Below are 13,364 nucleotides of genomic sequence, written 5' to 3'. Positions count from 1 at the left end.
GCGATATTCCTGCTCACCGCCGGCGCACACAGCGGTATACACACAGTGTATTACCAAATGTTTGTATAAGACCGGCCTTAGGCTGTTCTTAGAATTGTCTTGTCGTCCAAGACAGCAGCTTCACCTTCTCTCCTCTCTGGACGTCTCCGGCTCCCATACGTACAGCATTCATTGCTCAGATCCTTTCTGAGAAACAGAAGTGTTCTATGGACAACCTACCAAAAAAAAGCCAAAAAATGTTAACTTGGCCTTGTCTCAGAAGCACATAGCATATGATACCACAAACTTGCCCTAGTTTTCTGCTGTCAAGCCAGAATTTTAATTGCCTCTTTTGATGTACACAACTCATTTACACATCAAACACAGAAGTGGTTTGGGATACTGAAAGTGGTTCATCTGCATTGTACTTACAGTATTTCACGGTTAGGATATAGTAAAGTATATAATAAGCATCATAAAAAGTGTATTGCAGAATAGCTTAAACTATATTAACCCCGTACACAACAGGGTGTACATTAACATCCTGGGTGTATGGGGTTTATATGGAGCATTATTGCAAGCCCATCCCGCTCTGTCTGTGATAGCACACACCTGCCTGCCACAACAGCAATCGGTGCTAACGCTGATCGTGGCTATTAACCCTCTAAATGCCACTGCCCATTCTGAATGCGGGGTGCTGTTCAGTTGCCATGGCAGCCTTGAGCTTTCTGAAGGCCCCCAGCGCTGCCATGAATAAATGGCAGGCAGTGAGAATTAGACCTCATTTACACTGACAGATGATCGCTCAAAAGTCGCTCAAACGACAGCTTGAGTGACAGTTTTGAGCAGTCATCTTTGTATAGTCTATAGTAGTTAAGTAGCTACCTAAGAGCCATGTAGGTGGAGCGGGACACCGCCGATATCACTCGGCAAACAATACAGCTGTTCTGCATAAGCAAACAGCTGTATTGTTCTCCGCGCTTACAGCTCGGGTCCCACTGTAAACTACCAGCGGGACACAAGCTGAAAGAATCTTATCAGCACTGCCGACTGTGATAACAACCTGCACCGCTGATAAGAGTTCATCGCTCAATTCAAGAACACTAGAACTAAGCGAGGAACGATTCGTGCATGAAAACTACATGATGTCCGTGCATTTAGACCCAACGATTCCCGCTCAAAAGACTGCTTTGAGCGAATTTTGAGCGAGAATCGTTGGGTTTAAATGGGCCTTTAGAACGTGGGTATATACACTTTGTAATTCACACCTACTGACTTGCCTATGTGTCCTCCTTTTTGACGATTACTGGGTTGGCTGAACTAGTTAAAAATTCTGTTACATACAGCTGGGTTCTCATTTTACCGACCTCGGAAAGATGGAAGTCAACCATGAGCTGAATACCTGAACATTCAAGGATTAAACTTGCAACCTTCAGGTAGTGAGCGAGAGCTTAGGACTGCATTAGCACTCTGCGCCACACGGGGATGTAGAAAAATGATAGTCACATTCAGGCTGACTGTGACTTACCTCTACCTTCAATACAAAATGTTTTCTTCTTTCCCCAGAATGGTAACACCGCTCTTGCCATTGCTCGAAGGCTGGGTTACATTTCAGTAGTCGACACATTGAAGGTCGTGACGGAAGAGACCCTGACTACAGTGGTGAGTGAATATATACAAATCTAGTACTACTGGTTACAGTTGGCATAGATGTGTCAGCACTTTGGGTGTCCTGGAACCAAGCTGATCACTAGAAGCTTGGGGGCGGGGGGAACGAACCACAAGGGGGTGGGTAGGGGTAGGATTGGGGAGGGAGGAACGGGGGGAGGCATGAGGTCTTGTAACTAGACCTCTATAACAAATGTAAACTGAACAGCAAACATTGTTGGCTTCATGACTGTCATCACTTTTTATTGAACCTTTATCTAAACGCTCACCAAAAGGATTTAACATTAAAGTGGAAGCACCCTTTTAACTAACTTTTTACCTATCGTAGAAACATGTCAAAAGTTTTTGGCAGTGGCGGTCCCACTGCTCAGACCTCCACTGATTGCTAAAACGAGAGGGCTGGAGCATTCACCCGAGTGCTGTGCCCCTTCGTCTTACTTTGGTGCTTTTCGGTTCCTCCTGGCAGCTGAAGTCAACCTCATAGAGGTCTGTGGAAAACTTCTATAGAGGTCTATGTGGTCATCTTCAGCGGCTGGAAGGAACCTATGGGTAGCGAAGATGGACAAAGGGGCACGGTCCTCGGGTGAGTGCTACAGCCACCTCTTTCAGCATAGGGTCTTAGCAGTGGGACTCCCTCTGATGAAAACTTTTAACATGTCTCTATAATATGTCAGAAGTTAGTTAAAAGTTTAGTTACTGTTTAAATTTAGTGAAGATGCTTTGATTTCACTAAACATTTGTGATTTTCTCTTTCAATTGAAATGGCCCACTGCATTTTTTGATAGATGACTTCTTCCCACATCCCATCCCATGTGAAGAAGAACTGCAGCTTTCCCTACATGTCTGTTACATTGATGATGTATCCTCAGGATAGCTCGTCAGTATCAGATTGATGGGGGTCCGATAGCTGATACAGATGCTGATCAGCTACTTACTGAAGCTGCTATGCATTAAAATTAACACAGCACCGTACACTGTTTAGTGGCCCAGAATGGTACTGCAAGCTTAACCGCATTGATTTGAATCAGGGAGAGTCTGCAGTACCACTCTGGGCTTCCACACAGTGTACGGAGGAGTGTTAGTTTCGGAACAGAGCAGCTCTGGCGAGCAACTTATGAGTGGGACTGCTGGGCATTGGTCTTCCACCAAGCTGATATTGATGACCTATCCTAGGATAGGTCATCAATATTATAGTCCAAGAAAAGCTATTTAAATAATTTGTATGCCCGTGACATAACATCGATGGAGAAACATTTCTCAGAAACCTGTGTTCTGCATTTCCTCTATTATTCTTCCTGTAAATGTGTGAGTACATTGACAACAGGGCGTTACCATTCTCTTTGTCAACGGGCTGGTCAGGACAAATCAAGCATTTTCAGAGTTTGAAGCAACATAGCTCATTGATAAGGGGAAAGATTGTGCCTCAATTTGGGCATACCTTGCCAGGATGAATAGCGGAGGAATGGCGCAACATGAATTGTTGTTTTATGGAAAATGTAAGTATTTCCCAAAATAGACATGTTGTGAGAAGAGACAGGCCTTTACATTAGATTAGATACAGACGTATCCCGCTGCTGGGTTACAGCAAATACCTCTTGTTTATTACTAGGTGATATTGATTGATGTTGTGTGTATGCTCAAAACACAGAATAACCACACTTCCCTACCCCTGACAATAGGCAGGTGATGACATGTAGGGCCTAAGCCAAATATCTGATGATAGATGAGCCGATGAGCTGCCTTGGCTGCAGTAAATGTCAGATTAGCAACTAGATAATCATATCTCCTATTCAACTTGTGATCTACAGAAAAACCTTCTTCCGTTTTTACTATTGCATTAATTTGTGGATATATAGACATACACATTCATGGTGACAGTAGATTAGACTCATTGACTGGAAATGACAATCTCATTAAATCGGCTCTCCGTTCTCCTGGCTGCAAAATAATAGAGTTACGCCAAAAATCTGCCAGCTCTTCGGTGAACTTGTATGTGACTATAACGTACCAGACAGGCAAAATTGGGCTAAAAGTCCGATAAAAAGTAAAAGGCGCCTGTACCCCCATGAATAATATGCAGAATGTAATGTAATGTACAGTCACTCGACACTTCAGATTTAGTAGATGCCTTAAAACATAAAGAATGTGCACCAGAGGCGTAACTTGAAGCTCCTGGGCCCCAATAGAAACTTGTAATAGGGCCCACAACTATAATGCTTTATTCATAGTACTTGGCTCCCTATATGGAGAGGAGAGGCCTTATGGGCCCCCTAAGGCGCCTGGGCCCTGGTGCAACTGCATCCCCTGCATCGCCTATAGTTACACCCCTGATGTGCACAAATATACAGGCTTTGTATTGCTTTAATGTATCCATTGTAAAAACAAAAAGTCCTGCCGTTTTTTGTACACAGCTATTCAGACTTATGTGTCTTCATGGTTACAGACTATGAGCAAACTATAGATGTCATCCAATCTGTAGTCATGTGTAAAAGTGTTCATAGATGTAAGAGTTGTCAGCTGAACACATTTACCCAACAGACATTTCCCCCTATTCGCCTATAGACATGAGCACCCGATTCACCATTCATATGTTTTCAATAGGCAGAATGGAGAAAACTTCTGTCGGTGACTTATTTCACAAACTGAAGCTTAAAGTGCCCCATCCTTCCTTCCCCCATCATTATCTTACTTGTTAGGGAGAGTCCGTAATCCCCCATACACATATGATAGTCGGCTGGTTGCACCAAAATTGGCAGGTTTGGACAGTATTTCCCTAATGTATGTGGGGTCTTGGCTTCAGGACATTTTTACATGGACTTTATATTGTTCGATCCATATCAGATTTTTTTTTTACATGGATCTGACTATTACATTTTTGGCATAACTCCAAGGCTGATCCTTAGAGTTCTGCTGCGGATCCTCATGAGGATCTGCGTATGGATTTAGTTGACCTCCAGATAGTGGGACAGGATGCATTCTCAGCCATTTCTTTTATTTGGCCTTCCCCAAACTACTACCACTGCTCCATACAAACATCACCTCAATGAGGTTTCTCTGGTAAGGAGCAACAGATGCCTCAAGATCTCCTTACGAGCGATCTGTGGGGCCCCTCAGCTATCTGTCCTGTGGATTGGGGTAAATGTTGGCTTTTTTAATACAGTAATATTCCTCTTAGGCCCGCATGTAACAATCAAGATATTCGGATAACACAGCGCTTGTGTGTGCAGAGGTTTCAGAGGGGTTTGGAGCACACATGTTATACGCATCATAAATCTTGCGTAACCTTCAAGGATCGTTCTTCTCTTGGCATGAAGGCCACTGCACACACAACACACATCATCTCTCGGCGGTTTTCCAGCTCTGTTGTCATGTTTGGCTCACTACACCCTAAACCTAACATAGGAAGTGATTGTTTCTATTTTTTTTAATCCAACAGATGGTGACAGAAAAGCATAAAATGAATGTCCCGGAAACAATGAACGAGGTCCTGGACATGTCAGACGATGAAGGTATGGGAACAACCTATATCCTTCCTTTTATCTGTGTCATCAGCAAGGCTATGGAGAGTTGGGGATTTTGACTTCTTTTGCTTCCAAAAAACTTGTAAACAGTAAATTTTTCTTAGTCTTGCATCCGATATTCCCGAAATTCTGATAATGCAGCACTTGTATCTTGTACAGAACTACAAAATAGCCTTGAATCTCACAAGAACAGAATCCGAAGACTGTGCAGAGAGCACTTTACTTCTGATCCAGGGGCTCTGCTTTAGATATAGCACCAAGTCCTGTCCTATGTTGGATGTTGCCCAATGCAGTTCTTTCTGTTGACATCTTACCCCCATTATAAGCACCATACAGTATGGTGCCTAAATAAAAATGCCATACATTGGCCAAATGACACTTTCCTACAGTTGTGGCACCACCGTATACTGCAAGAATAATATTCTGCGCAGTGTCTGAATGTCACATAATACAGGATGCAAGTCACATAATGGCCAGGTAGTGTTATTCCTCATAAATATATATATATATATATACACGGCAGCTTATTCTGAAAACTCAGCTATGCTTTAGGTTACGCAAAATCTATATATTCCTCCTCATGACAAACCCTTGTAGTGATGTTCTTTCTTCTTTGTATATATTCTCCAATGAACACATGTAACGTAAAGACTGCCCTTGAAGCATCAACAGCACAAAGATATAAAGCTGGACATAGACATTAGACTGTTGTTGATACTTGACGATTTTCACCTGGATCTGCTGATCATGTATTGTCTATGAGAACTACCGGACCGTCATCAGATATCAACCACTGCGAGAAGAAGCAACAGAGGCAGCCCATGCCGTCAAACTAATACAGGTCGAGCAGAATGCACAGTGTTGGGGTGACAACCTCCCCGCTACATAATGTCTACGGCCACTTAGTTGTACAACCTGACCTTACAGTCCATATCATTATGCAGCAAGAATTGAATATAAAGCCAACAGCGATGCGCCTTGTCCATTCTTACCACTTGCTGGACAGAAATCAGCACCGGCCGTTATACTTATACTCCGTGCCGCTTGTGTTTTTTGCGAAGGAAATGTAAATAGTTGCTGTGTATCTCTCATTACAACGTATTTATCTCTGTTTACTTGAATTACACAGTACGTAAAGCCAATGTACCCGAGATTCTCAGTGATGCAGAGTATTTATCAGAAGGGGATGAAGGTACAATGCTTTATTCATCCACGGCCGATTCAACTAACATTTATCGGTAATTGGAGGCTCGCACAACAATAAGATTAAGGGTCAGTCCCAGGGTAACACTCATAAACAAAAAGACAAGATGGAAAGTATTCTAGGACTCTTCTAGCAAATTGAGTCTCGTGAACTTATTCTTTACTCCCATTCAAAGTGCATAATAGGAATTCTGAACTTAATGACCTTAGCAATTATTTTGGCTGAGGCAGCGGTCTAGTATCCATCATATCTGGCCCTCTCAATGCCTGACGTAAATCACTAGAGACCTGTTCTAATTTTTTTCTCTGTTAGACTTTTGTGAGGAAGAATGGAAGAATGATGGGGTAGTCTAAGACTTGTGGCCATATTATAGACGCTAAAATGTGCTGCATTATGTCTGAATCCAGTTTTAGGGTTCATCCACTTGCATCAGATTTGTTGCAGAAATTTGCAGAATGAGCCTCATCCTGAGAGTCAAAGTCTAACATACTTCTGAGGATGGCCCTATATGCACGCTGTACAGATATATAGAACTTATTAGCAGTTCTCTGGATAGGTCATCAATAGTTAATCACAGGTGGTCTACCACTTGGGGTCCCCACCAATTGTCTGATCACTGGGCCCACTGTCAGCACAGATAGCACTACAAGCAGATAACTATGCCAACATTGCATTGGTCCTGTTTGGTACTACAGGCACAGCGCCCACTGAATTCAATAGGAGCCATGCCTGCAGTACTAAAGCGGGCCTCTGCAATACGGACAGCGCTGTTTGATTCCAGCACTATCCATATTGATAGCTGTCATGGAGATCAGCTGATTGGCGGGGATCCTGAGTGATGGACCCCAGCCAATAAACTATTGATGACCTGAAATTTGAGGATAATCCTCGGATTTGCATTTTGAAATGTTGCAAGAATTGAGCCCCATCCAACAGGTAATGCTGCAGCGGCTGCAAGCTACAGTTACCACTTAGAAACTGTGGCAAAAATTGACATATCAATTCTTTTTTTTTCCCCACAACATGGATTTCAAATCCACGCTCAGAAAAATCCACACTGAATAAACTGCAGAGCGGACTCCCATTGCAGTCAACGGGACATGAATATTAGCATGGAATCCACATTGGAATCTGTGTGAAGTTTTGATCATGTGAGCAAGTCCTTTATCTTATGTTTACTTGCTGCTCTCCCTTAGTTTTAATTTATAGGCATTAACCCTTTGCAAATCCAATTTTGGATTCAGGGTTTCCTAGGGGGCTTTCTCTTTCTGCCATTATACAATGGTGCCATCTGCTGGCTAGAGCCAGTACTGCGGTATGGGACATGCTGGAGAGGCCCCCGACAACAGAGCGGCCAGTAATATACAGTAAGAGTACCCTGCCGGATGTCTTCCAACATCGGAGCTGTGCAGCCTTCAATCAGAATGTCTTCAGACGTCAGACAGTGGATTGGAAAGGGTTAAAAACTGGAAATAAAATGTAAATTAAATTAGAGGGGATCTCTGACAAAAGCCTGCTGTTCTATAAAATAATGTGAAGAGGGTGATGAAGAAGAACTCTTGTAAATGTTATGGCTCTGGACCTTCCAATCTTTATATGATAGACGTGTAATACATGTTTTATTAAGACCACAATTCAGATTATCACCACTACTAGTGACCATTGTTTTCAATATACAACAATACAACAGCGCCCCTGAACTCCCCCGGCAAAAACATAGCGACACTCTTAACTTTAAATAAAGTTTCCAACAGTAATGGCCGCCCTCATCCTCTTATTTATCTGTTTCTTGACAATATCGGGGGTTAAAGAGTATTTCCCATTCACCACTTTATCCATGGGAGATTTTACTGAATTTTGTGCAGGTTTAAATGATCCATTAATCCACAAATTTATGTCAATTATTGGTTTAATGCTGGAAAATACAACTGCATGGATACAAGAACAGCAAAGCATAAAATCCTCTCAACCTTGCATGACATGGTGGAATGTGTTATACTCTCACTATCATTGAAGCGAGCCTCCCGGCCCGGACAAGTAGAGATGGCCGCACCGCCTGTCTGACTACCGGATGCACCCTGTACATTAGTATACACTGGTAGTCTAAGACGCTGATCTAGGTGGTCAGCACTACTCATGTGGGCAGTAATCAGAGCAGGGGTAGTGTCTTGGAATAATGATACATACTAGTATACATTGTGCACCAGGTAGTCAGAAGCTGGTTGGCCATCTTTGTATGTTCAAGCTTGGAGGGTTGCTTTAAAGGGAATCTGTCCCTTACCTTTATCCCTATAAGCTACGCTAATGGGATGATAGTAGGTGACCGCTGGGTCCAGGGATGTAAATGTTATACTTACCTCCCCCATTGTTCCTCCTGTATCATCGCTGAAAGCCACTGCTCAATACATTGAGCGGTTCACTAAGTAGTCGCCCGTTTTAATTTTATAATGGGCGGACTACTTAGCAGCGCTGCTCAATGCACTGCAGTGGTGGGTTTCAGTGTTCACGCCAAGGGAACGACGGGGACGGTAAGTTTAACACTTACATCCCCGGAACCCTACATTGAGCAGGGGGTTGGACATGATGACCCTGGAGGTCCCTTCCAACTCTACCATTCTAGGATTGTATGACTCAGTGGGTCACCTACTTTCAGCCTATAAACTTAGCTTATAGGGCTAGAAGTAGGTGACAGAGTCTCGTTAATTAATACCCTTAGTCTTAGATGTGTTGTGTGAGCTCCAAGTTACTGGATTCTATAACTCTCAGTGCCAATGTGTGTTCTGTTCTCAATCTAATACATTAACCGTGGTTTGGATCCTAACCACACAAAGCTTGCTATTTCCTCAGTGGGTGATGCTTATAAACTTAGGGTGTGGAAGAGCTACTAATGAAATGTTATGTAAATGTGACAGTTTTTCCAGAACCGGCTCAGTTTTATTACAGGAAGTCGCCCTGACACATGAATTCACAGACAGGAGCTGTCTATGGGAGGAATCCTTTCTTGTTTAGATCCAGCATTTATCTTTGACTTCAGCAAAGCAATTATGGAGCCCTTCTTTTCTCATTTACTCCACTAGGGATAAAGGAAAGTGATAAGCCTCTGATGCAGGAGAAAGCCAGCAATGCAGCGACTGCTCACCAGCTGGATATGTTTGCAGTGCTGATCTTACATTGCAGTGCAGATTTTAGGTTGTACAAGAAGGATCTGTTATAAGAGAATGTTTTGATTTTTACTATGGAGTATGTTTTCCAACCCGCATGGAGAAAACAGTCTTGTGGCCTCTTGGCACCAGGTTGGTACTCCTGTAATCTGCCATACCTGGCGCCAAATGGCAAAAAGACTGATTCTTCTATATTAATTTATTTGCAAGTATTACTGTAGAATATGACACTCCTTTGACAGATCCTCTTTGGAATCTTAAACTGTATTAAAGGGATTTTCCCATGACTTAAAATGGCTCCTCAACTCCTTCCTGGTTGCTGCTGACCAGAACATGTGACTGCTGCAGCCAATCACTGGCTATAGAAGGTCACTGCTGTGGCTAGTGATTGGCTGCAACAGTCACATGTCCTGGTCAGCAGTGACCAAGAAGGATAGAATGGGTGTAAAAAATCCCCTTTAACATATTTAGTTTTTTTATGCATTGTAATTAGAGATGAGCGAGCATACTCACTAAGGGCAATTACTCGATCGAGCATTGCCCTTAGCGAGTACCTGCCTGCTCAAAAGAAAAGGTTCGGATGCCGGCGCGGGTGACAGGTGAGTTGCGGCAGTGAGCAGGGGGAGCAGGAGGGAGAGAGAGATCTCCCCTCTGTTCCTCCCCGCTCTACCCCGCCTGCTCGCTACCCGCCACCGGCAGCTGAACCTTTTCTCTCGAGCAGGCAGGTACTCGCTAAGGGCAATGCTCGCTCGAGCAATTGCCCTTAGCGAGTATGCTCGCTCATCACTAATTGTAATATACCATTGAATTTTGCCAATACACTCATAAGAGACTATATTCAGTATTGGAACAAGCATATAGAACAGAAGTTGCTGACTATGTGTAATATATGTATAGTCCAGGCTGTAAACAGTCTTTCATGGTGTATAGTCAATTGATATACTGTACTACTGAAACATGTGCAGATATTCCTGAGCGATTCTAATGTGCTACATCGTCTCAAGCACATCGATGGGAAGTGATCATACTTTCTTTTGCACTTTGTTATATGAGGATACGTGTAAATAGAAAGGTAATGAGTCTCCGCATCAGTTCATTTTCAATGCAAATAACGAGTCTTAATGGCAGCCCATCTAAACGGTGATTGCATGCCTGATATTTCAGTAGTGCAGACGGCCAACACCAGATATTAACTGCAAGGAAAAGTCAGTCCAGGACACGCCATATGGAGCAGCGAGAGAAGATTTTAATCCTTCATATGGATTAAAATATTTTGCTGCTGCAAACGGTTGGTGTCCTGGACTGACTTTACGGTAACTTTCACTAGGGATTATGGCCAGCAAGACAGAAAACATTGGGAATTTTATTGCAGACATGCAGATTTCTGGGCAAATAGAGACCAATCCACGAGCATCGCGGGTACAATAGGCTCTTGGTGAGATTATACAGTATGTTCTCATTTGCATAGGTCATTAGCAAATGCTCATGGCATGATCTTCTGCCAGGGTCTACCTTTGCTTCAAGCCACATCCTACCATGACAAATGATTTCCTTGAATTAGCGAACTGCTTATTCAGTACTTGAACCCTTGACCAGTATTATTAAAGGCAGAGGCAAAACTTGAAGATTCGGGGCCCAATGCCCTGGGGACCCCTAACTATAATGCTTTTTAACCATTTCCAATCCAATTTGTATCCTGGTTTTCCTAGGGGGCTTACTCTTTTTCTGCCGTTATATGCTGGCTAAAGCTAGTATTGCATGAGGTGACACGTTGGATAGGCTCCGACAGCAGAGAGGCTGGCAATATACAGTAAGAGAACCCAGACGGATGTCTACCAACATCGGAGCTGTACAGCCTTAAATTATAATGTCTTCAGACGTCAGACAGTGGATTGGAAAGGGTTAAATACTACTCGGCTCCCTATATGGAGAAGATAGGCATTATGGGCCCCCGAAAGCTCCTGGGCCTGGGTGCAACCGCATCCCCTGCTTCTCCTATAGTTATGCCCCTGACTTTAAGGTGTTGTCCAGAGTTAGAATAAGAAGGCTGCTTTCTTTCAAACGCAGCGCCACTCTTGTTTTTAGGGTTGTGTGTGGCATTGCAGCTTTGCTCCACTGCTGTAAATGTGAGCTGAGCTGCAATACCAGACACAACCCACGGACAAGGGTGGCGCTTTAACACCTTTAAAGACATGTTATTTATGTGGGTCTTGCGGCGCCTCAGCTGTGATGAAGAAGTCGGTCTGAGATAATGTCACAGCTTTATCCCCAGCCTATGCGCTTTGTCATTTGCCGTTGAGCGCAGACATAAAAACATCTTTGCGTATGGGCTGATTGGTTGACAGGAAGGGGGCTCTCCTAGCCGACCAATCAGCCAATGTGAAGGTATATTACAGCCCCTCCTTTCATAGGGCGCTGGTTATTCATCTTCATGGTGGTGTCCTGGTCAGGCCCGCGTCTTCCTGGTGTCATCACACTTTCAGATAAGTTCCTGCTGTCTTTACTTATTTGACTGATTTAGTACATCTGCTTCCTAGTACTGCTTTGTCAACTGTTATTTACATCTACCAATTGTCACATCCTTAGGGACAGTCTTGGTAGCCCCCAGGTACCGGACATGGGGCCACCCTCATCAGGGTGATTGCCCTGCTTTAGGCAAAGTCTGTCACGCCAGTTTGGTTAGGGTTAATGTTCCTTTTCCCATATTTTTGTAATCATTATTAATTTGTTTTGTCTTCCCTGCGTTATTGTAAAAATATATGTTAACCAATCCCTCGGAGACTGTAGTAAATGTCTGCGTCAGAAGTACAAGTGGCATCCATGAGTGGCGCCGTATTTGCTCCCTGCATGGATGTAATAGTGGGGTCATGCTATAGCTTTTGCATTAGGGTCTAGGAGCTAAAAGTTACACCACTGAAGACAAGAGCTCCTATGGTCATTTTATTGTCATACCCATGTACACTACCAGTACTACTGTAAGGCTGGCTTTATGAGCTACAATTCTATACAGCTATGTCTCCATATTGTAATAAGATGTGAAGAATTCCATAATGATATTGTTTGGAGGTCATGCCTTTCTATACAAAACGCTAAAACAACTACATACCAGGATAGGGCCTGTCTGGTGTCAAACATTGACAGATTAATTATGGCAATGACTATCATGCACTAATATTTCCACTTTGCAGTTCTTGTTCGATGTTTTCAAATCAGTTGAGACTCTCCCTAAAGCTGGCCTTACATTTTAGATGTTCGTCCAACAGCTATCTCGCCTGAACCCCACCATACATACATGTGCCCTGAATAGGGAGAGGACAGTACGCTGCCAGATGCAACTGACAGCACTTTATGTTGCTGTGTACAAAAGTTACAGACCTGTTGAAATTCAACTGGCCAATCTTAATTTTTTCCAAGATCTGCTATCGAAGAAGAGTCAAAAGTCTCTTTTACACATTTAGCTCATTTGGGGTCCCACCAACAGTAAATGGGTTTTCTATGATTAGAAATATAGCTGCCCTCTTCCACAAACAGAGCCACCCCTGTCCATGGGATGTGTGTGGTATTGCAGCTCAGTTCCTTTGAAGTGAATAGGGCTTAACTGCAATACTAGATGCAAACCATGGACAGGGATGGTGCTGTTTTTGGAAGAGAGCTAGCCTGTTTTTCTAATCCTGGACAACCCCTTAAGGCCACTTGCACACGGCAGAGCCTGATTCCGCATGCGAATTCTGGCTCTGACTGCGGCTGGCAACCCTGCGTATCTGTCTTTCTTCTTCGTTCATGTACCGTGGATGGTTGCGGTGAGCCACCGTCGGACATAGGCAGTACAGT

The 13,364-nt window shown here is 43.4% G+C and overlaps 1 protein-coding gene across 6 annotated transcripts in view; it reads left to right on the top strand.

The window, feature by feature from the left end:
* ANK3 (ankyrin 3) overlaps window positions 1-13,364 on the top strand; it is a 331,375-nt gene that overhangs the window by 197,042 nt on the left and 120,969 nt on the right. For 3 of the 6 annotated variants that reach the window (XM_066600796.1, XM_066600797.1, XM_066600795.1), the window contains 3 exons: window positions 1,546-1,641; window positions 5,084-5,156; window positions 6,298-6,360. In XM_066600796.1, coding sequence (XP_066456893.1) covers window positions 1,546-1,641; window positions 5,084-5,156; window positions 6,298-6,360 — 232 coding nt within the window. The remainder of the gene's footprint in view (window positions 1-1,545; window positions 1,642-5,083; window positions 5,157-6,297; window positions 6,361-13,364) is intronic. The other 3 variants (XM_066600799.1, XM_066600801.1, XM_066600798.1) reach the window with 1 other exon arrangement.

Source organism: Eleutherodactylus coqui, chromosome 4 (assembly GCF_035609145.1).
Source record: "Eleutherodactylus coqui strain aEleCoq1 chromosome 4, aEleCoq1.hap1, whole genome shotgun sequence".
In the NCBI taxonomy this organism is placed as follows: Eukaryota; Metazoa; Chordata; class Amphibia; order Anura; family Eleutherodactylidae; genus Eleutherodactylus; species Eleutherodactylus coqui.
This window is presented reverse-complemented; position numbering and strand designations above follow the sequence as displayed.